Below are 23,315 nucleotides of genomic sequence, written 5' to 3'. Positions count from 1 at the left end.
AATACATTTTTAACTGCTATCAAATTATGTATGTATATATGTTTGTATGTGTGTTGTTTGTATGTTTGTATGTTTGTATGTTTGTTTGTTTGTTTGTTTGTATGTATATATGTATCTATCTAACTGTATATCACTTGAGTTTCTCCTATATTGTAATTATCTGCGAATTTGACATTTTCTTTTTCGTAATTACCGGTTATCCGATGCGGGGGAAAGGGTTAACCAATTATTGGTCTCAGTAGTTTTTCGAATCAAGATAACAGACATGGCAATTTTGTAGAAGGTTCTAGAAAGTGTAATGTTTGAAGTAAACTCAGGTTTCGTTTATAAAAAGGAGAAGGAGAAAGAGAGGGAGAAGACAAAGGACTTCAAAAGGAGGGAACAGAGTGTTCATCTTGATAGCCACAACCCCATCCTACTCTGTACATATGAAAAGGACAGCTCACTTTTGATAGTAAATACTGTGGCAAAATAGGGGATGAAGGAGCCAAAAAGACTTTTTTTGTTTTTCTTTTCTTGTTTTTTTTTTCTTCTATATTTCAAAAATCAAAATAGGGGGTTGCTATTATGTCCAACAAATAGTGTTCTAGGTGTGTATTGTACGAGCATTGTAATAGCATTTATTGTACTGTTGTTACGCTGTTGTTACGCTGTTGTTACGCTGTTGTTGTACAGTTGTTGTGCAGGTATTGTGCAGTTGAACTATAGCAGTAATAGTTGAAGTTAGGAGTAGGTAGGTGCCCATATATCATTCTTGTAGCAAAGTACACGCCCATGTTTCTCTACACAGTATTTTCTACAATAGCAGCAGCAGTAATAGTAATTACACAAAGTGTCAAAGAGTCACATCTGCGATAACTCAACATTTCTCTCAGATCACTTACTTTCCTCAATTGCAGCATTCCCAAACCCAAAGTCTTTCTTCCCATTAGCATTCAACCAAATCTCAACAAATCAACCAAACACATAAGCGATACATTGTCATAGTGAGCGAAAAAGAAAGAGAAAGAGAAAGCGCACGAGAGAGACAAAGACAAAAAAACCAACGACTTAGACAAAACCCAGTTTTTTTGTCTAGATCTAAGTAATCCAAAACTAACAAAAAAAAAAAAGAAACCTTACGAAAAGAACCACTTGTCCTCAAACTGCACAATCCAAAGCACTCAACCCTTTTTTCCTCAGTGTATTCAGTACCCGCCCATCAAGAACACCAGACACAAATAAATTTTATCTCAGTTCATTCTTTTGCCCTTGGCTACCAATTTATTTGTCATTGTACCTTTGGTATATTTAAACTGGTTCCATCACAGACGCTTTCAATAGTTTTATACAACACAACCATACAAGCATAATTATCCAGGTAAAACATAACATATTTACCATTTGCATATACACTACATACAGCTTATTAAACGCTTATAGTTCATTTAATCACACTAATTTCTACTTTGATTTTCCCAATTTTTAACGATTTATGTCCTTTTCAAATTAATAACTACAATAATATCAACAAATACATCAACAAATACAACAACAAATACAACAACAAATACAACAACAACAACCATAACGATAACGACAACTACATCAACGACGACAGCAAGAAACACAATAACTAGATCGTACGCATTGCACACATTTAATAAGGAACTTCACTAATCAAACTTGATCTATTACTCTTTGAATTCAAGAAAGAAAAATAAAACTCTATTCTCCAGCGTTCGATTATTGCATTACATTTAAAGAATACTAAAGACCAATTGACTTGGACTTTCACGATATAAACTACCCCACCCACACTGTCACCATCTACACCTTTGCCAGATACATACTCAACCGGTAAGTTTTATCTGCTTTTAACGATACTAAAATATATTGCAACGCCAAAGAGCACATATACATATATATATTTCTTTATTTGTTTATCTTTTTTCAACTTTTTTCTACGAAGAAATGGAACAATTCGAACAATATGAGAAAGGAGGGCTACTAAAAAACCGATACTCCAAAGTAAGCGACATCAGTGAAGGCTCGTATGGCTTGGTCTCGGTGGCTAAAGATACCAAGAGAGACAATCTACTTGTTGCTGTCAAGTATATATACCCGATTGATTATAAGAAAAACCAAAAAAAAGATCATACAAAGACAGGCAAATCAATTACGGGCGCTACTACCGAAAGACCAAATTCAAGTCCTGCTCGTCTTAAATCACCAGCGCAAATAGCTCAATTTTCCAAACAAAAAGAAAGCCCAATTGATGAGCTTGTAGAAGATCCTAGCGCTGTCTTTGATAGCTTAAAGGATGAAGCACAAAAAGAGATCAAAATCCATGAGATATTAGGTGACCACCCAAACATTTCTAAGCTATATGACCATTTTGATTCGTGCTTAGTTTTGGAGTTTTGTTCAAGGGGTGACTTGTATGAAGCTATACATAAAGGAAATGGTCCCGCAACAACACTGGACATCAAGGATGTTTTCCACCAGATTGTTAACGCAGTTGACTTTTGTCATTCCAAAGGAGTGTACCATCGTGATTTGAAGCCAGAAAATATTCTCATTGCTGAGGACTGGAGTGTTAAGCTTTGTGATTGGGGTTTGGCAACAACAACCAAAGTGATCACTGATAGGAAAGAGTTTAATGTCGGTTCCGAAAGATATATGGCTCCAGAGCTCTTTGATCCTGAGATTGAATCTTATGATGCTTCCAAAGTTGATATTTGGTCGTTGGGTGTGATACTCTTGACGTTGGTTTTCCACAAAAATCCTTTCCAAATTGCCAATTACTCAGACAAGAGATTTCTACAATTTGTTAACAATAGAGAAGCTCTTTTTGATTTTTTCTCGACGATGAGCGGTGACTTATTTTCAGTTTTGAGATTCAGTTTAACAATGGATCCAGGAAATAGGGACTTGAACAGCTTGGATGAAGAGTTATCGAATCTTCGATTCTTTACAATTGATGAAGAATACGAAGCTAGTGACTATGAATATGAGTACGACGAGGAGGAGGAGGAAGAAGAAGAAGAAGAAGAAGAAGAAGAGGAGGAGCAGCAGCAGCAAGAAGTAGAATTAGACGCAGCAGCAGAAGAAGAAGAGGATGAAGAAGTTGATATTACAAGAGAAGAGATTGGGGAAGAATATGGCGCGGATGAGTTGATGGTGATGGATTCTTTTGATGAACCAAAAGCACATGTTAAGTCACAGCCACAGCAACTTAGGTTTTTGGACGAAAGAAATGCAACGGATGAGCAAAATTCTCCGTTGAGCTTAAAAGCAGAAACAAGAGCAGGAAGAGAAATTGATGCAGATACAGATGCCGATGCAGATGGCGAAGGCGGAGGAAATGCAATTCCTCACAATCACCGCGCTGATGCTTTGTTATCACTAAGCACCAGGTCCAAGCCGATCCCAATTCGAAACCAGCATTTCAAGTTCATTAGAAACACGAGAAAACCATTGAATGTTGCTTCGTATAATCAAAACCAGAATCTGAATGTCAATGGGAGATATTCAAATAGTTATGGTTCTACAAAGCCTAGTTTTCATCGGGAGGATTATTTCACACCCAAGTCAGTGTTTAATCATTATATGGACAAGTATGGAGATAATAACCGCGGCCGTTTAGGACGTGGTAACAACGCCGAGTTTCCAAAAAGACCTCCACCATTGAGGAGAAAGAGAACTTGGAAACAGAATTTTCGCAACAAAAAAAGTACAAAGACGGGAAACGGAGCGCAACAAACCGGTACCGAGTTTCATGGAACAGCTTTTGACTATCGCGGTAATAATGACGGACACTATCATGTTTCGAGTGATTCGCACAACCATTATACTGCCAATAGAAGGAAATCTAGACTGTATTCTACTTCAAAATTGAGAAGGGGGTTGGTCAGTAATGGATTCTCCAATACTGGGTCTCTGTTTAATGGAGGCTACTCGGGTCTACACCACGCGGCAGCATCATCTTTAATGGCAACATCGGGTACAAATGGTTCTGTTATTGGAACTAGTGTTAATTCAAACTTGTCCAACTCTGGTAAGTATATTCCGCCATACCTTCGCTCACCAAACAATGTAGTGACCTCAAGGTCTCCAATTTCTGCATCATTGTCGCTGGGCCTTGAGCACTTGACGCTAGAAAACAACATTAGCAACAATATTAATATTAATAATATTGCTAGTAGTAATAGCAGGGATCATCGCGCTACTGGTTCTATTAGCAATGCTATCAGTAAGAATATTAACAATACTGGCTATGATGAGGTTTTCCATTTGGAAGACGATTTCGACGAAACTTTTGACCAGGATGTTGTTAGTGGCGAGACTTTGATTTCTTCGAGTGGTGAGCTTGACGCACTGTCTAAATTTACAGAGAGTCGTGGCGATTTGTTCCTGACCTCGAATATGGAAGCGAATAAGTCTAGTAGCTCATCGCCTAATCATACTTCTGGAAAAGATACGGATCATTCTGATTCAGGTTTTGGTGGTGGCCCTGGAGGTGGTAAGTACATTCCACCATTTAGACGTGCTTCGGTGTCGCAAGCCAGTTCCAAACCAGCTAACGGTAACGGCGTTTCTAGTAATGCCTCTAACTCTAACACTTTTTACAGTACGACCAATGCTACTGTTAATTCACCACTGCATTATGTCGGTGCGCCTAAAGCGTTCAATCCGGTCTTGTCAAAGGAGAGAAATAAAAACGTTGGACTGGTTTCCATTACTTCAGCAAACGCTATTGGTTCAGCCTCGGTGAGTCCTCGAAACTCCATCCCTGCTACGGCATCTGGGACAGCAACAGTTTCCGGTTCCTCTTTGGCATGTTCGTCAGCAAGCAATGGGTTGAAGAAGTTGATGACTGGTTTTAGTCAAGGTCCTGCAACAGCTACTAAGGACGTTCCGTTTATCGGCAAGGATATAATTAGCAATGGAGTCGGAATGGACTCCAATGGATGGTTTCCAATTGAGAGGAAGAATTGGAGTGACTACGACGATTGAGCTAGATTGTATTGATTTTGACTGATATGACCCGAGTCAAACAAACAATTACACACGCCTTGTATTTTCAGAAGCAATTGAAAGATTTTATTTTAATCTCTGCCTCCTTCTCCCTTTCCCCATTAAAATGAAGTTGATGCGTTAAACATTTACATGTGTTTATTTGATTGTTTTTTTTTTCATGTTGCTTACTGGCGGGAGATGGAAGGTATATAGGGTATATCAAGTTTGTACGCAAGAGTTTATAGTTTTCTTTTGAAATGATTAATGTGTTGACGAATGAAGATTGACGAGTAATGAGCTTCTTTTTTTTTTCTTTCTCTTTTTTATTATTTGGTCTCTCTATTTTATTGTTCTTCCATATGCCTCTTTGTATTCTGTAGTTTGTGCCATGATGTCACCAGTGGTGCTGTTTATTTGATTAATTTATTATTTTTTTTCCCATCTTTTGGGCAATGGCTCCGTTTGTAGCTGATGCACTGATGTTTTTCCGTCGTTTTGGTGTGGGGGTAATGAAGAATGGTCAAAGTTCAAAAGTATTCATTAGAGATAAGAAATTAGAATAAAATAATAATAATAATAATAATAGTAATAAAAAAAAAATAAAAAAAAAAATAAAATGTTACATCAAATTTGAAGAGCATGTCCTATTACTTCAATCTCTCCTTCTTTGATTTTTTTTGGCTTCTCAATTGTAACGTCTTTACAATTGTTTAATTGTGGGATATCACCTGATGGTGGAACTAAATGTATGACCATGATCATAAGAAGAAGAAAAGAAAAACAAAAAACAAAAAACGAAGAAAAGAAAAGGAAAGAAAAGGAAAGAAAAGAAAAGAAAGGAAAAGAAAGGAATGTCTGTATCTTTACTCTTGCAATCTTGGAATAAGCTTTTAAGCTTAAGAAACGATTCGAAATGTGTGCATAATATTTCAAAGTAGTGAAAAGATTTTTTTTTATGTATTATAAATACAAATTTACGTTACTTTTGTTCATTTCGGTACTTTAGAAAGCTTCTCCGTGACGAGGGTTTGGGGTTAAATTGACTACCATCCGTCGTCAGTTTAGGCTTTTGTGGCTAGGTGACCTGAACGGCTCAAAATGAGTAAAAGACAAAAAGGCAAAATGGCAAAATGGCAAAATGGCAAACAAAAAACAACACACCAAAACAAAAAAGAATTTGAAAAATTGCAAGATAGAATCGATATTTTGATTATGCTAAATTTGTTAAAAGTAAAGTCTTTAAGCAACAAGTCTTTTATTGTAAGGATAAAATATGCTGAAAGAATTTATCGTCCATCCCACCTCCTCCCCTCTCCCCCCCTCTACCCCACATTTCCATTCTAATCGTAATCTTTAATATTTATTGCTCCAAGGCGTATATACACAACGAGTATCTTTGTAAAATTGAACTCTAGTATAATACCAATAAGTAAATAAAAATTTTATCTTGGTTAATAATATTTTTCCTCTTATTATAGTAATAATGTTGTGGTATTTTTGCATCTTATGGCTGGCATAAAATTATTCACTGGCATTTGTGTTTTTCTTGTCCTGGCTGCCTTTTCCAAATATGCTCTTCCAAAGCCGGTTCATGCCACTTAATGTAGGTACCATGTCCTAGCTTATGACGTATGAAGAACTAGGTGAATATTGTCTTGTAGAACTCCTCTTTCATCTACCTTTTATCCTCTTTTCTTTTCTTTTTTTTTGCAAATTCATTTATTTGATTATTTATTTTATTTTAATTTTAATTTTTTTTTTATTTTCATTTTTTACCCTCCTTACATTCAGTTCTTATGCAGACCAGGTACACAACATTTGACAGCGTCTAAAATTCATTTATGCTGCAAAAGAAACAAATTTACACTAGATATGGCACTGGTGTGTGTGTGTGTGTGTGTGTGGGGTGGGTGGGTGGAGGGAGAAAGACAACCTCAAAGATTATGATAAACATTTGTTGTTTCTTTCTTATATATTCTTCTACTTTACCTTTGTTTCTTTTGTATTAGTTGGTGCCTCGTTTAGATTAGTCTTATTTCAAGAAAAGTGTATCGAAATAGATTGTAATCGATCTTGCTCTTTAAGGTTCAATCAAATCTGAGACCACGGCGAATGCAAAGTTTAATTCTTTTGACAACCTCATATTTTCTTTTTTTTGAAATAATTAACAACCTTTCGTCCTCTTTCCCACACCCCACGCCTCCCACAACAATCATAATTAATGAAAATACTTATCTAATATTTTAGTAGAAAAAGCAACTATCCAAGGGCGTTCCATATATAATATTGTATCCAACAAGTACCGTAATTGTATTTTCTAGCTGTATTACTACTAGTAGAAGTACTACTACTACTAATAATAATAATAATAATAATACTAGTACTAATACTGCCAACATTTCTCTCTCTCTCTCTTTCATACTCAAATACATACACACACCATCTGGTTTTCTAGGTCTTGTGAAAATGGAACCTTCATCCACCCCTGGTCTACGCAATATGTTGCAATTTAATTTTTTATAGCACATACAATTCTTGGAAAAAAGAACACATCATGATAGGAATGCCAAAGAAAGTGAATAGTGGTGACCGATGACCATTATTCAGATGATGCTAAAATATCCATGACTGCTAAAGTCACCTTGTCAAAAAGACGCTTACACTTTTGTATAAATATACAAGTATATAAGTATATGCATATAAGCGTAGATATGTTGATGCTGAAACCCATTGAATCGTTTGTGTATAAGTTTACAAGTTGGTGTTTTTATTTATTGTTTTAATGAAAATTTTAAGTTTTAAATTTTCCACTATTTTCCTATCACCATCTTCTGATTGTTACCGACAGAAACTTAGTTTCGGTTTTAGCAACTAACTATTACAGTTTGCTAAACACCTAAAAAAACCACGTTCTTAACAGCTTGATACTATCTTGTGCTTGTGCTTATAATAGAAGCAGCATAGAGCTTTTGCCAGGAGAATAAAATTACAACTGTATCACCATCACGTGACATTAACAGCTCAAGGTGTAATAAAACACTAGTGAATATTATAGACAAACGAAGTCGAGAGAGCCAAAAAAAAATAAAGAAGGGGAACGAACTACAACAACAACAACAACAACAACAACAACGAAACGAGTATAAATCACCACTATTCAGTATAAAAAGAATAATAGTAAAGAATCTGGCTTACCAGCATTACTTATCGATTGGGTTTTACATTGATCTCCAATTAGGAAAAAAAATTAGTACCAAAACAGGTGGATCAAATCGAACATATATAAACATAAAGACCATACACAATTTGGGGAAAAAAAGGGGAAGATTATATACCCATCGGAAGACAAACGGAAAAATAAAATATAAAAAAAAATAAAAAAAAAAAACAAAAACAAAAAAATCTTGTTTCAGGTTCTCGTACATAAAACACGAAACTTTGCAACAGCCAACAATTTTGCTGTGTCGCGCAAGTTTCAACATTTTTCCCAAAACATCAAAACAAAACAACCTGAAACACTACATTCTCATCTGTTTTTCCAATTATTGTATTGTTCTGTTTTTTTTTTTTTTATTTTCTGTTTATTTATTTACATATTTAATTTTGCTTATTGTTTATTGTCAACCGACCGAGTCTAGAACCACACACCATCTGTTGTAGACCACCCAGACAGACCAAAGCACTAGATACTTCAAATCAACAAAATACAACACCCAAAACAACTTTGAAACCAACTTTAGTACTGTTTGGAAACAGCTTCATCTTACATTACGCTCATTTAACCTGTTGTACTCCGTGTACGTTGAAAAATAAATAAAAATGTCAACAACTACAACAACTACAACTACAACTACAACAAACCCAACTACTACAGCAGCAGCCACACCAGCAGCGACAGCAAAAAATATAGCATCAGAACCAAACAAGACGCACCTGACGCGGAAAGAGATTGACGAATCGTTACGTTTAATAGAAGACCTCAAGTTCTTCCTAGCTACAGCACCAGCAAACTGGCAAGAAAATCAGGTTATTAGACGATATTACTTAAATCACGATGAAGGTTTCGTTAGTTGTGTTTACTGGAACAACTTGTATTTCATAACAGGAACAGATATTGTCAGATGCATTGTCTACAAGTTTCAACACTTTGGAAGAAAAATCATTGATCGTAAGAAGTTTGAAGAAGGAATCTTTTCGGATTTGAGAAACTTGAAATGCAATATTGATGCGATTTTGGAGCCACCGAGATCGGAGTTTTTGGAGTTTTTGTTCAAGAATTCGTGTTTAAGAACTCAAAAGAAGCAAAAAGTGTTTTTCTGGTTCAATGTGCCTCATGATAAACTTATGGCAGATGCATTAGAAAGAGATTTGAAGAAGGAGAAACTAGGTCAAAAACCCACTACGGTGGCATACCGAGAACCGGCGTTGAGCTTCCAATATGACGAGAACTCAAATTTGTTCAATCAATTGACGAAACACATGGAATCTCAGATTAGGATAAATGAAAACGACGAAGAAGATGAGGAGGAGGAGGAAGAAGAAGAAGAAGAAGAAGAAGTAGAAGAAGATAACGAAGAAGGGGCAGAGAAAAGGGAAAATGAAAAACAAAGAAAAGAGAAACAAAGAGCAGTAAAATCATCCATGGAAAACCGTTTAGATGCAAATATTAATGATACCAATCTTAATTCTGCTGGTGGCGAAGAAATAGATAGGAAAAATTCTATTAGTGGACGATCATCTATTGCTCTGACAACCAAGACCAAGGATCACGGTTACAATAAAGATGAGGACAAATATAGTTTCTTTAACAAAGAAACACCGCAACAGTTCAGGGCTGGGTCGGACTACGAGGACGATTTTCCGTTGGACTATTTTGATACCAGTCAATCGACAGATAGCTGTATCACACTCGATCCAAATATGCAATCTGTTTACTACCCAAATGTTGTACCAACAGGTGTAAGTACAGGTGAGCGTGGGTCATTCAACAATTTTATCGACCCTACACTATTCATGCCAAACTCCAGCTACTATAGCCAACAGCCAATGTCTGCTACTGCTAATCAAGTAGCATTCAACGAAGAGTACCTGATTGAGCAAACACAGCCATTAAAAACACCGGTGGCCCCTCCCTTATCCGCAAATTCACTACAACCAAGATCATCTACTGGAAAAATGTTTGCTTTCCAGAACCCTACAGCTGAAGACTTGCTAGGATTCTCGCAACCACCCGGTGGTGTAAACTCTTCCCTACAACAACTACAACTACAATTACAGCAGCAGCAACAACAACAACAACAACAGCAACAACCATTAGCAGCTAAACTACAAACACATTTTGCATCAGGACGCCCCTCATTGAGGGCAGCTTCTTCCCAATTCCAATTGCCTTCTCAACAACAACAACAACAACAACAATCCTTGGTGTACGATCAAATGCCATATTATACCACTACCGACCTTCCGCTTGCCTATAATTCCATGCTACCCGCTGAAAACGACCTTTGGTCTGCTCAGGCTCAGACACATGCACAAACACAAGCGCTTGCGGCTGCAAATCAACCTGCTTTTGGGATGTATGACCCTGGGTTGGGCTATGGCCAACCGCTGCAACCGTATGTGCTCATGAGCGATCAGGACATGCTTAACTTCCAAGCTGTAAACCAACAGCCGATGATGATACCCATGCAACGCCAGCACTATCAACCACCACAACCACAACAGCAGCAGCAACAACAACAACAACCACAACAACAACAGCAACAACAACAACCTCAAACAATCCCATTTCTGGAAATGACTAGGCAACAGCAAATAAGTGCGAAAATGATGTTGAAAAAGAGGCAGTTGCAACAACAACAACAGCAACAACAACAATATTCACTGAAGTATGGCGTAACCAAAGGGACGTCAGTACCAGCCAGTAGTGGCGTCAGTAGTTTCTCGCAAAGGAACTACAAGGAAAAGGACACAAAGCATCGTCCGTCTTTACGTGACGTAGTCAAGTCCAAAACAATCCGGCTCGATAACAGAGACCATGGAAGACAATGAACTAATGGCTTTTGACCATATCTTCTTCTTTTTCTTCTCATAAATCTATCCTGTCCTCCCTATTGTGAGCGATACTCTTCATTTGCGCTAGTTTGCAAGTTTTTAGATACGCATTTTCTTTCCTCAATTATACCAAATACTTGTTTTATTTTAAACAATTAATTTTATTTCTTTTATCTATATATATTTTAGAAAATGAACTATTTAGATACCCATTAACAATTTTTGTTTCCTTTCTACGATTATTTTTGACTGTAGAACTCAATCAATCTCTGTTGCGACATACTATATCTCGCTTTCATTTTATTCAAGGCTTGCATCAGCTCTGTAGTGAGATTCTTATTGCGCAATAAACTGCCATAACACATCGTGGCCTGCTTTCGATACATTGCGTCGCTCTTGGTGAATAATTTACCAAATATTGTGTCCAATCGATAAAGTTTCTCTTCATCAATGTCCACGTCATCAATTAGAACCTTGGCAAGAAAGTTCAAGCAAATAGTCAGTACGGGTAATGACAAAGGCTTCATTGTACCCAGTTCCAAGTACTTCAAAATGATGCCTGTCAATGATGCCCGAGAGCGCGTATTACTAATACTTAAAATTGATTCGTTCCACAATATAAACATCTCACTTTCAAACTTGACGTCAATACACATTGTGAAAAAAAGATTCCAAACTGCATTTATATCAATACTTTCATCATATCTCAATTGGTGCCTCAAAAGTATCAATGACCCTGTCAAATTTGGACTGCTCGAGTCTAAGTTTTGTAAATGCGATAGCAAAGCCTGTGTAAGCTTGTATTTTCCCATTGCATAAAAATATTCTCTAAAGTCGGGATCTGATGATGATAAAGATTCCAAGGTTTTCATAATAGCACTAATAGTCAGAGCAATAGCACTATTTGTTTCACTTTGCGAGTTTGATGCCGGCCAGCTCAGCAGCAATTCCAAACAGTTCATCTCAAATTGCTCAATATCATTGGGTATGATGTTCAACGATCTCAATTCAAAGCTCAATTTTGCAAGATTATAGTTTTCCCAAGACTGCATAGGGCGATGTATTGGAGGTACATCGGATGCTGGTGGGTCCTCAAATATTTCAATCCTTTTCATCTTGTTGGAAAGTGGGTTCAAAGGGTCTGCACGGTCAATAAGCTCGCGAACGTGTTGTATATTAGTGCCTTGGCCAATATTGCGATTATTTATTTTAACCTGAGCAAAGTCCAGAGCTAGCGTATCCGATTGGTTCTCAGAATATACTTCATCACTCAGAGCAGAGAGACCTTTTGAAGGGGATTTCGCCAATTTAAATGGTCTTAGTGACTCTATCTCAGTATTTGTGGAATTTGCCGGTTTTAATTGGAAAGCTTCATTGTTAATATTATCCCGCGATAGTATATTGGAGGTAAGTGCAGGTACAGAACATGACGGGGTTTCCATCCCAGAGTTCATGTTGGAAATGTTTTGGTTCGAGCTCGACTTCGGGATCGTATTTGGTGATGTGTTGAAATTGTGCTTTGTCGTTTTGATTACATCTAAAGTATCGACGTTTGTCTTCTTTCCTGGATTTATTTGTGTAAACTCAAAAACAGCACTGTTCAAGTTTCTTCCCACCACAAGCGTATTGTCTGCACCAACAATCAGCTCAACTTCTTCTCGTACTTGATCTTCGACATCTTCCATTGATTGCATGAATCTTTCGCTACTCATTGTGTAAAGCTGACAAAATAACTTTTTCACCAACTCATACATGGATGTATGTTTGAAAACCTTTACCAGACGAAGTAATTCGGAGAGCAAGTCTGAATATTGGAGGTCTGTGACTGCTATTTTGGTCATAGCAATGGAAAGAGATTCCAAAACCAGAGAAGTTATTTCATTTTGAAAGGTAGACATTTGACGTTTTAAAGCATGACTTCCTACGATATCTGGGTAATCAATAGTCATTGCCAATAACAGTAAATTGGATTGGAAATAATCAGGAGCTTCAACAACTGATGATATCAAATCAAACATCTTCAGCTCAGAACCATGAAAAATCAACGCACAGACCCGAATTAAATCATTAGTGGACAACAAATTTGCAGTCTTTGCAAAGATGAGTTCAGATTTTGTCAAGAGAGGTTTAAAAGCATCAGCATTTCTTTCTGCGATATACCTCAAGCGTGACTTGATCCTATGAGATCTAGAGAAATCTCCGTTTTCAACTAATGCATCCATCAACAATTTCACTCCTTGTGCCAACTCATCGGGGTTATTGGAGTATAGTAGTCTATCAATTGGATTTGAGTCATCTTCATCAATAATAGGTTTGGATTGTGACAAGGTAGTCTCTACATTAGTCAAGCCCAACTTGGTCACGTTCGAGGGTAATGATTTAGATAAGGAGCTTGGTATTACACGATTGGACTCAATTTCAGACGATGGCTCTGGCATGGGATGTGCAGTTGATATGCGAGAAAGTTTTGCATCCATTTCCGTTTTGCTGCGTACTCTGTCTTGAGTATTGTTGATTTCAATACTGCTGTTGATGGTATTGTTATCATTATTGCCAATATTATAACTCTTGGCCACATTATTATCATTATTACCATTATTGTTATTGTTATTATTATTGTTGTTATTGTCGTTGTTATTGTTGTAAGAGTTTACATTGAGGTTGTTCAGTGAACGCGGACCCCAGCTGGAAGACCGAAGCGCCCCTTTAGTACTAGATCCTGAGCTTGATACTGGGTTTTGCTTCGGTACTGGTTTCTCCATACGGAAACTTCCTTGTGTTGACCTCATTGTCCTTGGTAGAGGGTTGGATGCAACACGCGGTGTCGGATCAAGTGTATTTTGTCTTGAAGACGGTCTATTGAGCTTTTTGGTCTCTTTAACTTTGTCATCAAAACCATGGTCTTTTAAAGAAACTCTAGAATTTACTTTCACTGCAAGAGGTTTAACGGTTGTTGCAGCTGGTCCTAGCTCCTTTTGGGATCTTGCTAATGCCTTTACTGTTGTCGGATCAAGCCTATTAAGTAGCTTCTCCGACTCTTGTGGAAAGACTTTAAGATAACACCAATAACAATCCTTTGCCTCCTGCCTAACCTTGGGATTAGCATCCTTCAATAATCTGATCAATAACTTATCAGCAGTTTCTGCGACTTGTGTAATGTTGTTTGCAGAAAGAAAGTCAGAGTTTTGAACATGTCTCAATAGTAAAATTTGTAACCAAATTGAAGAATATGAACGTGGTTGGTAATTGCGTTCTTCCATCGCGGATATTATCCTTGTCACTAATCTCGTGTGAAACGGTAAGTTAGCAAACAATGCGGCAATAACCATGTGGGCATTCATCGACGTGATACTTTTTGTTGAGAGACACAATTTCATCAAAGTCGGAAACACCAACTCAGCCCCTGTATCAAAGTCTTCTCCTAAAATTATAGCGCATTCTTTGAGCAACTCGCAACTATGTGTACACAACGTGGTCCTCAAAGAAAGTGCTCCTTTGCAGATGGCACCAGCAAAACCACGCAAACAGATTAATAAATCTTGAAGAAACTGCGTGCTAGAATTTCCTCTAACAAACCGCCGAAGTTGGACAATAGTTTTTTCCCTTTGCTTCCAATTGAACTCTGTTTCCTTCTCTTCAAAGCTGGCTTCATTTGACTCAATGATTCGATACAATTCTTCGGCTCCGGCGATATCAAGTGCATCAATTGAAGTATCTATTGCATACCTCAGCTTTGACAACAAATCTTCTAGTCGCGATGCATAATAGTCGGATCCATCTTTCAGAAGTTGTTGGGATTGGATTTTATGCTTCTCTGTATCATAAACTTTGGTTACTTTGCTCTCACGTGTTTCAAGGGAGAGTACTCTAGTCGATGGACGCAAACTATTCCCAAGTATATTTTCCTTTATTCTCTGTTGAACTGAGCTTTTCCGCACCGCTTCAATAAGATTCTTCATGTGTGCTTCGCCATTCGGTATATTGGACTTTGCGTGTATGAGGTCCCTTGCTGCATGTACTACATCTTCGTTCTTTTGGTTTCTCACTAGTGCTTCAACAAGATCGGATGTAAATAAGTCAGTATTGAAGTTGAAGCCAATATTTTCAACCAATTGCTGAATCCATCTAAGCGCCTCAATAAAAATATTGGAATTTGGCGTTGTAAACGCAATCTCTCTCACCGCGTTTTCCACTTCAACAGGGGAATTGAGCCAATAGTCTTCAAGCGCCTTTTTTGCTATCCCGCTACTCGAAGTACCTAGTCTATTTATCAATACTGGTAGAATGTAAAGACTTTGATCTTTCAAAATTTTCCCGCTTCTATCCTGCACACTGATTCGCCTAATGAGATAATACAATGAGTTGAAACTAACATTCAGAATGCCTAGCTCGTTGATATCTAGTCCCTTGGTTATAATTTTCAAAAAAGTGGGGACATCATCGAGATCGATTCCGTACTTTTTAATCTGCGATTTGAGTGATTGAATTAACTGAAGCTTTGATTCGATAGTGTGCGTGGTTGTGGCGGTAGTAGTGTTGGTATCATTATCCTCGAATGCCTTTAGCACCTTGGCGGCATCGAACTCCGTTGAACTCATGAAATGTGGACGCTGATCGATTTTTTGCTTTGGGTACTTTTGTAGACACGATCCTTAAAAAATTAAAGGAAAACTAATAAACAAAGCAAACAAAAATAGGAAACAAATCAAATGAAATGTAATGATATGAAATGAAATGAAATGAAATGAAATGAGAAATAAAATAAAATGAAAAGGAAACAAATGGAAACAAATGAAAAGGCAATGAAGATCAAGTGAATTTTTCTACTTGTCTAAAGGTTCGGTTCAGTTTTATTGTCTTTATTTGGTTTTGTTTTTTTTTGTTCCTTTTTATTCGTTTGGATGAAAGATATGTGTTTATTGAATAATTATTTTGTTGGTGTTTCTATTATGGTATGTGTTGCAAAACTTGTATCAAAGTCTGTATAATATACATCAATTGTACTAAATTCTAATATGTATTTATGTAATATCAATTTGTAAACAAATGCTAAACAAAAACAACAAAAAAATTTAAGATTACAAATAATAATAAAAAATAAAAAATAAAAAATAAAAAAAAAGTAAAAAAAACGAATATAATATAATACATTATGGGAAGACAAAAACCAAATCAGTGAGACGCGATTCAGACAGTTGTATGCTGAAAGTTTCAAAAACTCTTCTTAGAGACTAATTGACTAGACCCCGGTAAAGGAATTTTTTTTTTAAATTTAACTGACAATAGTTCTGGTTCTGGTTCTGGTTCTGGTTTTTGTTTGATTGTTTTTTTGGCTATATATAGGATTACAGCAAAAGAGGTGAATGTTCAGTGCAGACATAAAATATACATGTCATATATATATATATATATATTTATAAACATATGTATGGATGTCAATGTTAGATTTTTGGTGTAATCATCCATAGAGCAAGCACCACTAAGGTCGCAGCTACTCCAATTGTCCTGGCCACAAATGGTGGGATTTTAACCATAGGCTTTTTAGTCTCATTACGCTCAAACCCGTATATAGCAGGTCCTCTCTTATTTTGAGTCGCATCTAATGGAAACTCGGGTACTGCAGCCACCTCTCCGTTGTCAATTTTCCGAGATTTGTTTAATAGATCCTCGGGTGCTTCTTCCAAAACAACATTTTGCACGCTGCCAAAAAAATCTGTTATAAGCACTTTATCGATATCCCTTTGGAATAGATCCGTCCTAATTCCCGGGTGTGAATGCACATTTTCAAATGTAAATACTTCAAACAATTTATCCATGGTCATTTTTGAATTTCTTCCTACTTTTTCAAGAAAATCTAAAGCATAATAAGTAAACCGATCAATAACTGCAACACCAATATCCATATCGGAATGATGACTGTATGAACTTTCATCCAACCTTGATGACCCAACACACAAAATGTTTGGTGAGTATATTTTTTCGTACATTGTGTTTGCTTGACATGTATCTATCATAAAGAATATTTCATTGTATCTTTTCTTCTCGTGCATTTGAGCAAATGCATCTGCAAGATCATAAGCCCCTATCTCCTCAGCGTCTTGAAACTTCAAAAACTCGTTACCTCCATGGCCTGTCAAATAGATAAATATATTGGAATTCTCGTCGGTCAAAAGTCTCTTGGATCTTGGTTGTTCAGACCCCCACCGATCAGTTAATAATCGTATAAAATTCTCCACCGTAACTTCATAACCCCTATAATCAACTTCGACATTGTCACCATAGAGATCCAAGGCCTGGTCCATGTTATTAAACACAGTCCCAGGAAAGGCATTTCGTGCATTACACGCTATATCGTCGGCTTGCATCAATATAATCTGGGAATCGGGAATACCTAATCTTTTCACTGTACGGTAAAAACTTAACGAGTTGGCCATATGACGATAGTTAAACCAGAACCTCGAAGTAGATACCAAGACAGCCCAGTTATTCGTGTGATTCGATTTGGCCATGGGACCATCTTGTATTTGTTGAACGATTGCATCTGCTGTAGCATCGTCCGCTATCGCAAAAGCTATTAGATAAGGTGCAAGAAGTAGTAAAAGGGTACGCAAGAGTTGCATGTTGTTGTGGTGCCACCTAAGTATGATAAAAGACACACCAATTAGTCTGTTTGATTGATTCCTCTAGTATTAATTTAACTAGATATTTGGTGAGTCTCACTGCATTTTGCCGCTTAGTATTCGTTTTTTAGTTTCTCTTTTCGTTTTTTTCTTTATTTAATTTAATTATTTTATTTCATTTAATTATTTTATTTATTTTATTTCACTTATTTTTCATCAATCGTGATAAATTGTAAAGTACTTGTTTCTTATCAAAGATGAAATACATTACTAAACAAAAAGTATTTCTGATATCATCAATATAGTATTAACTATTTTTTTCATTTTACCAAACTTATTAAATCTTCTAGAAAAGAAAAAAGAGACAAAAAAAAAACAGTAAAAAAAAGAAGAAAATAGTAAAGCAAAAGTATTGAAAAGAAATGAAATGAAAAAAGGAATACAATTGTTGATATAAAAGTCATTTAAGCTTAATCATCTTTGTGAGAATATGCTGCCTTCTTCATAATTTGATTGATTTTCGCTTTTCCATAATATGTTGGTTCATCAACTCTCAAGGCAAAAAATAATCTAGTCAACAAAGCTAACCGTTCTTGTGATAAAACATGTGAAACTCTTTGTGCAAAACCCTCCACAGTTATGTCCATCCTTTTCTCTCTTATAAAAGCTTGCATGTTCTTTTCCAATCGAGTTAAAAGCCACGCGACTTGCTTTTTAGTTGCACGCCGTGCCCAATTATTGCACAGCTCAGCATACTTTACATCAAATGGGTATTCTTTTTCTAGTTGTTGCAAAACCTTTAAAAGATTCACATCTTTATAGATCATCTTTGATTCATGTGAACCGTGTCGATGTTCGCTTAACTCAAAGGAGCTTAAGTTTGAATTGTCTGTTTTTACCCTTCTCAAAATAAAATACCGATCATCTCTTCCGGGAAGTCCCCATTTTGAGTGATAGCCCATCATGGTCCATGGAAGACGGTTCTTGAGCATAAATTTTCCAACAACATCGTCGTTTTGGAACATGTAATTGAGCGAAGATGGGTTTACTGCTTCACCAAGGGTCAATACTTTACCATTGTGTAGCTTTAAAATCCTCTTTACCGCTAATTCTCTCTCAGCAAAAGTCATGGTTCTTGGTGATTTTGATGCATCTTGCCCCAGTACCTGGTCTGATTCCAAAGTTTCCTTCGCTTTCTCTTTATTATTTGCTTTCGCAGAGCTTACTTGGGAGTGGTCACCATCTAAACTTGGTAATACATCAATACCTTCTATGGTATTGTCAACCAAATCAACTACATGACAACAGGTCTTGTTCTTGTGTAACCGTAATCCCCTTCCGATGCTTTGAGTCACGAGTGTTCTCGACAAGGTGGGTCTTGCCAAAATAATCGAGTCAATATTGGGAATATCAGTTCCTTCGGTAAACACTTCGACATTGCAAAGCACTGGAATCTTTCCCAGCTTGAAATCTTCAACTATTGCAGCCCTCTCTGATTTTGATGTTTCTCCTGTCACGTATTGAGCATTTATTCCGTGAGACTGAAGCGTTGAGCATAATTCCCAGCAATGTTGTACATTAACACAAAAGATTAAAGTGCTTTTACATGCAGTCTGCTCCACTAGTCTCATATATGATAGTACAGCTTTATCGTTAAACCCAACAGCACTCATTGCATTGTATAGATTTTCCGTATCATAATCAGAGCCTTGACGTTTAACAGATTCCAAATTCAAATTGGCAACAAGAGGCCGGTGTATCACTGGTTTTACGAGTTCCCCAGCTTCAATCATTGTCAAAAGAGACCGTTGAAACACCACCTTGTCAAAAATCACACCAAGTGACCGCTTGTCAAATCGAGACAAGGTTGCTGTAAACCCAATCACCGAAAGGTGCAGATCATGCAGCAATGCACCAAAATGATTGAGAATTTTTTGATAAGTGGCAGCTGGCGCGTGATGACATTCATCAATAATTATACTGGTGAAATGGGCAGGATCGAACCTGGCTAATCTTCTTGGGTGCTTAATAGACATCACGGACGCAACAACAACATCATCTGTATCTTTAGATCTTGCTGATCGCATCTCAATCCTCACATTCAACTCCGGGTTGATTGCTTTGATCTTTTGCACAGCTTGTTTGATAAGCTCTTCAGTATGGGCCAAAACCAAAATCCTTTTGTTTTGACTTTGGCTTTTCGTTGTTTCAGTACGCAGCATATCTAGAAGCTCCCGTATAAGGTTTGAAAAAATGACGGTTTTGCCTCCACCAGTTGCTACAACCACTGCTGGCCTCCTGATACCTTGATCTAAAGCCAACTTTATTGCTTCTATTGCTTGAACTTGGTAATCCCGAAGCTTAAACGCAGGAGTGGTTCTAGAAAGAAGCTGCTGCAACTCAGAATTAGTGTTTGGTAAATCATTCTTGGATTCCTCCTGCAATGGTCTTAGCAAAGGCAATGTGTTTAACGGTCGCGATAACGTAAGCAGTGATGGTGGTGGTCGCAATGGAGGCAATGATGAAGAAGTAGTCTTTATTGCGTCAAGCCTCGGTGACGCGACGTGAGCAATGTCGTCCTCATGTGGCACATGAAAGACTTTGTTTGCAAGTTGTTTTGAGGAATAGTTTCGTAAGTTATAAAGAATACATGCACTTCTCATGTATTTGTACAAGAGAAAAGCATTGGTAGAAAGTGTTGGGGCTATCTTCATCTTGCTGTTATAAGTAAAAAGATGGTATTGACATTTCATATCTCAACGCGTTTCATTTCCCATAAATGGCACGTGCCAGTGATATCATAGAATTTTGAACCAAGGCTGCAAAAGGAAGAAGTTTACAAAAGCAAAAAATAAGAAATAGAAAAAAGAAAAAAAAGAAAAAAAAGAAAAAACAAAGAAAGAGAGAAGTAAAAGAAGAGTAAAAGAAGAGTAAAACAAAAAAAGTAGATGAAGAAAACCCACTCAGATGATTTGTGTTTTGAGGCATTGTGCAAGTCAGATTTATCAATAATTTATTTTAACTACTATAGATATCTACTCTAGATCTTCTGTCAATATTGTGGTAGTAAAACTCTTCATTATCTTGCACGGGAGTCACGTTGTTCTCAGATTCATGTTCCGGTCTGGGAGGAGCCACGCTCATCACAACGTATGTTCCATCTTCAGTTTCCAAAGATCTGTTTGGGCGGATAAATTGGCCTGGGTTTATCACCACAACACCCTTGACTATCTTGGCAAATACTTTGAGTTCTGACGGAAGCAACATCACATCCGGTAAAGAGTCGCCTATTTCAGCAAGGCCGAGGTAAGGTACTTCGAGCGAGGATCCTCCAACACCAATGTTTTGTAGATGTTCACCAGGAGCCCCATTGCTGAGCTCTGAAAGGCTCTGCGCCTTGTTTGGAGCTTGTGTTTGTGCGGGTGCTGGTGACTGGGTTGAGGCTATTGATCCCGGCATCACCGGATAATATCTTTTTTGATCAAATATGTGATTGATAATTCTTTCAAAGCGGTTGCTGGAAATATCAACATTCTCTTTAGTTTCTTTGTAAACGTCTCTCAAATCCTTAAACACGTCAAGATTGGAAGAGCCGACTAAAATTTCATTGACCGCAAAACTGGATGGGTTTGGAAACACCTTGATGTGTTTTGGTAATTGAAGCTTTTTTCGATCAAAAGCATCTTGAGGGTATGAACAATGGCTAACACAACTATCCCTCAATGACGGAATCAAAATAACTTGAGTTTCAGGATTGATTTTTTTCAAAATTGGGGTCACGAGCAGACTAAATACCTCCTCCAAGTTTCGTGGTTGCAGATCTTTCAACAACCCATCGCTAAAGTCACCTTCTTCAACTGCCTTGTTGGTGAGGTCAAGGAATGGACCATTGAGGATAATTACGTTTGGACGAATGTCGTTATTCATCTTGTCAACAAACTTTTCAAATTTTGAATAATCGAGTTTGTTCAGGTTGGAGTAAGGCCCTGAAGCTATAACCATTTTTAACCCTAATGACTTTTGAATCTCATTAAACTCAACTAATTCCTCCCGAGTAGAAACTGTATTTCCCAATTGCGGCAACAGCACCACTTCATTCACAAGAAATACTTTTCCTGTAGGATTTTTACCCTTCAATACCACAATTTGGCCGGGAAATAATGAATATCCACTCAAAGGAGTTAAGTCTAAAGCCACCCTTTGACCGACACCGGTAATCCTCGATGTTTCCAAAAATAAGGATGAGCTATTCATAATCTCTTTGTCGTTGTAACTTGGCGAATCAGGTACGATTCTTCCACAGCATAAGATATCAAACTGAGAACAAACACAAGGGTTACCAAATTGGGTTTCAGAAGATGGGTGTTGTTTTTGATAAACTTCGGCCATAGTATCTATTTGATCGTCTAACATATCAGCGCTCTCTAGCAATTTCATTTGCAAGGTACGAAATTTGTACTTGGTGGGATCAAAATTCGCCGTTAAACGTACAGATTGTTGTGAACGCTCGTCATTTGCTAAGGAGCTTGATAAATCGATATGTGGATTTAAACATTCAATCAACTTGTGTGATTCTCGAGATTGTTTGATGGGAGAAGAGTTTAGAGTAGTGTTGGCAGTTTCATACTCATCAATCGCAGGGGACGATGCATTGTTTTCAGCTGCAAAATCTACTTTTCTCTTTTTAAGTTGCGGGGTATTCGGACTGCTGTAATTTGTGCTATTCACATTTTTTGAAACCAATGGTTTTCTAACAGAGTGTACTTCCTTGCTGGTTTTCTTCAATGACGGAGTAAGTTTGTTGTTTGTAAGTTTTTTTTGCAAGAATTCATGAAATTTAAGCAAATTTGCCAAATTCAAGTCAAGATCATCTTCAACCTCAGCAACATTGAAAGATTCCCACTCAAGGTAAAGCTCTTCGGCATCGACGTGAAATATTTCTGTTAGTGAGTGTAATTTGTCATACTCCTCGTCCGAAAGTTTCGTTGATGGACCAAAGACTTTGAGAATCTGTTGTTGAAATGATTTGTCAACACTCATCTTTGGGTAACAGGCTAATGAGGTGTTAGTATACAAACTGAGATGACGTTCTTTGGTATTGACAGAAGATGATAAAAGATTCAATCGTTCAATAGTTTACAGAAATAATGGTATATTATAGTATATGGGAATTGTAATTTGGGGCTTTTACTGAATCGCGTCTTGGAAACCAGTCTACATGGCTGAAGTAATTCAAACACAAATAAAAAACTAAAAAAAAAAAAAAAAAAAATAAGAAATATTAAAATCTTTACTATTGTCTTCGAGTGTGCGCGACAGGAAAGAAAATAGAACGCGTCCTTCCACTATATTTCTGTTTGCGATGCCAGTAGATGCTTTGCCAAATAATAGTACCTGGTACTTTAGTAAATTCAAGTCTCTAGTCCATGTCATCTAAACCACCATTCTGTCTACCACACTTTGCAAATATATCGTTGTGTTTGCTGACAAGAATATGAATGTTTGAGTAGCCGATAGTATTATTCTTCTTCTTGTGAGTTCCAACAAGTCAACTAGTTAGAGCAAATTATAAGTAAAGATTAGAAACAACCTATGTATTGAAACAAGATATACAACAACATAGAACAAAACGAAAACATA

General features: G+C 37.1%; 6 protein-coding genes across 6 annotated transcripts; 2 read left to right on the top strand and 4 right to left on the bottom strand. All coding sequences in view use genetic code 12, as the record gives it.

Moving 5' to 3' along the window:
• Window positions 1-1,953: 1,953 nt before the first annotated feature.
• On the top strand, window positions 1,954-4,998 carry TPK2_2 (cAMP-dependent protein kinase catalytic subunit; the record flags this gene model as incomplete). Its single annotated transcript, XM_001528273.2, has 1 exon — window positions 1,954-4,998. One exon carries the CDS (start codon window positions 1,954-1,956, stop codon window positions 4,996-4,998), a length of 3,045 nt encoding a protein of 1,014 aa, XP_001528323.2.
• Window positions 4,999-8,820: 3,822 nt separating this feature from the next.
• STE12 (homeodomain transcription factor ste12) lies at window positions 8,821-11,052 on the top strand (the record flags this gene model as incomplete). The annotated part of the gene is made up of 1 exon (XM_001528272.2): window positions 8,821-11,052. The coding sequence occupies one exon, from the start codon at window positions 8,821-8,823 to the stop codon at window positions 11,050-11,052; it is 2,232 nt and encodes a 743-aa protein (XP_001528322.2).
• A 242-nt stretch (window positions 11,053-11,294) lies between these two features.
• STU1 (suppressor of tub2 mutation) lies at window positions 11,295-15,653 on the bottom strand (the record flags this gene model as incomplete). The annotated part of the gene is made up of 1 exon (XM_001528270.2): window positions 11,295-15,653. The coding sequence occupies one exon, from the start codon at window positions 15,651-15,653 to the stop codon at window positions 11,295-11,297; it is 4,359 nt and encodes a 1,452-aa protein (XP_001528320.2).
• An 843-nt stretch (window positions 15,654-16,496) lies between these two features.
• GPI8 (glycosylphosphatidylinositol anchor biosynthesis) lies at window positions 16,497-17,675 on the bottom strand (the record flags this gene model as incomplete). Its single annotated transcript, XM_001528269.1, has 1 exon — window positions 16,497-17,675. The coding sequence occupies one exon, from the start codon at window positions 17,673-17,675 to the stop codon at window positions 16,497-16,499; it is 1,179 nt and encodes a 392-aa protein (XP_001528319.1).
• Window positions 17,676-18,145: 470 nt separating this feature from the next.
• On the bottom strand, window positions 18,146-20,389 carry irc3 (Putative ATP-dependent helicase IRC3; the record flags this gene model as incomplete). The annotated part of the gene is made up of 1 exon (XM_001528268.2): window positions 18,146-20,389. One exon carries the CDS (start codon window positions 20,387-20,389, stop codon window positions 18,146-18,148), a length of 2,244 nt encoding a protein of 747 aa, XP_001528318.2.
• Window positions 20,390-20,693: 304 nt separating this feature from the next.
• POL12 (DNA-directed DNA polymerase alpha subunit pol12) lies at window positions 20,694-22,715 on the bottom strand (the record flags this gene model as incomplete). Its single annotated transcript, XM_001528267.1, has 1 exon — window positions 20,694-22,715. One exon carries the CDS (start codon window positions 22,713-22,715, stop codon window positions 20,694-20,696), a length of 2,022 nt encoding a protein of 673 aa, XP_001528317.2.
• Window positions 22,716-23,315: the final 600 nt, after the last annotated feature.

This window comes from Lodderomyces elongisporus, chromosome 1 (genome assembly GCF_030384665.1).
Source record: "Lodderomyces elongisporus chromosome 1, complete sequence".
Classification (NCBI taxonomy): Eukaryota; Fungi; Ascomycota; class Pichiomycetes; order Serinales; family Debaryomycetaceae; genus Lodderomyces; species Lodderomyces elongisporus.
Note: the sequence above shows the minus strand (reverse complement) of the source record. Positions and strands in the feature narration are given on the sequence as shown.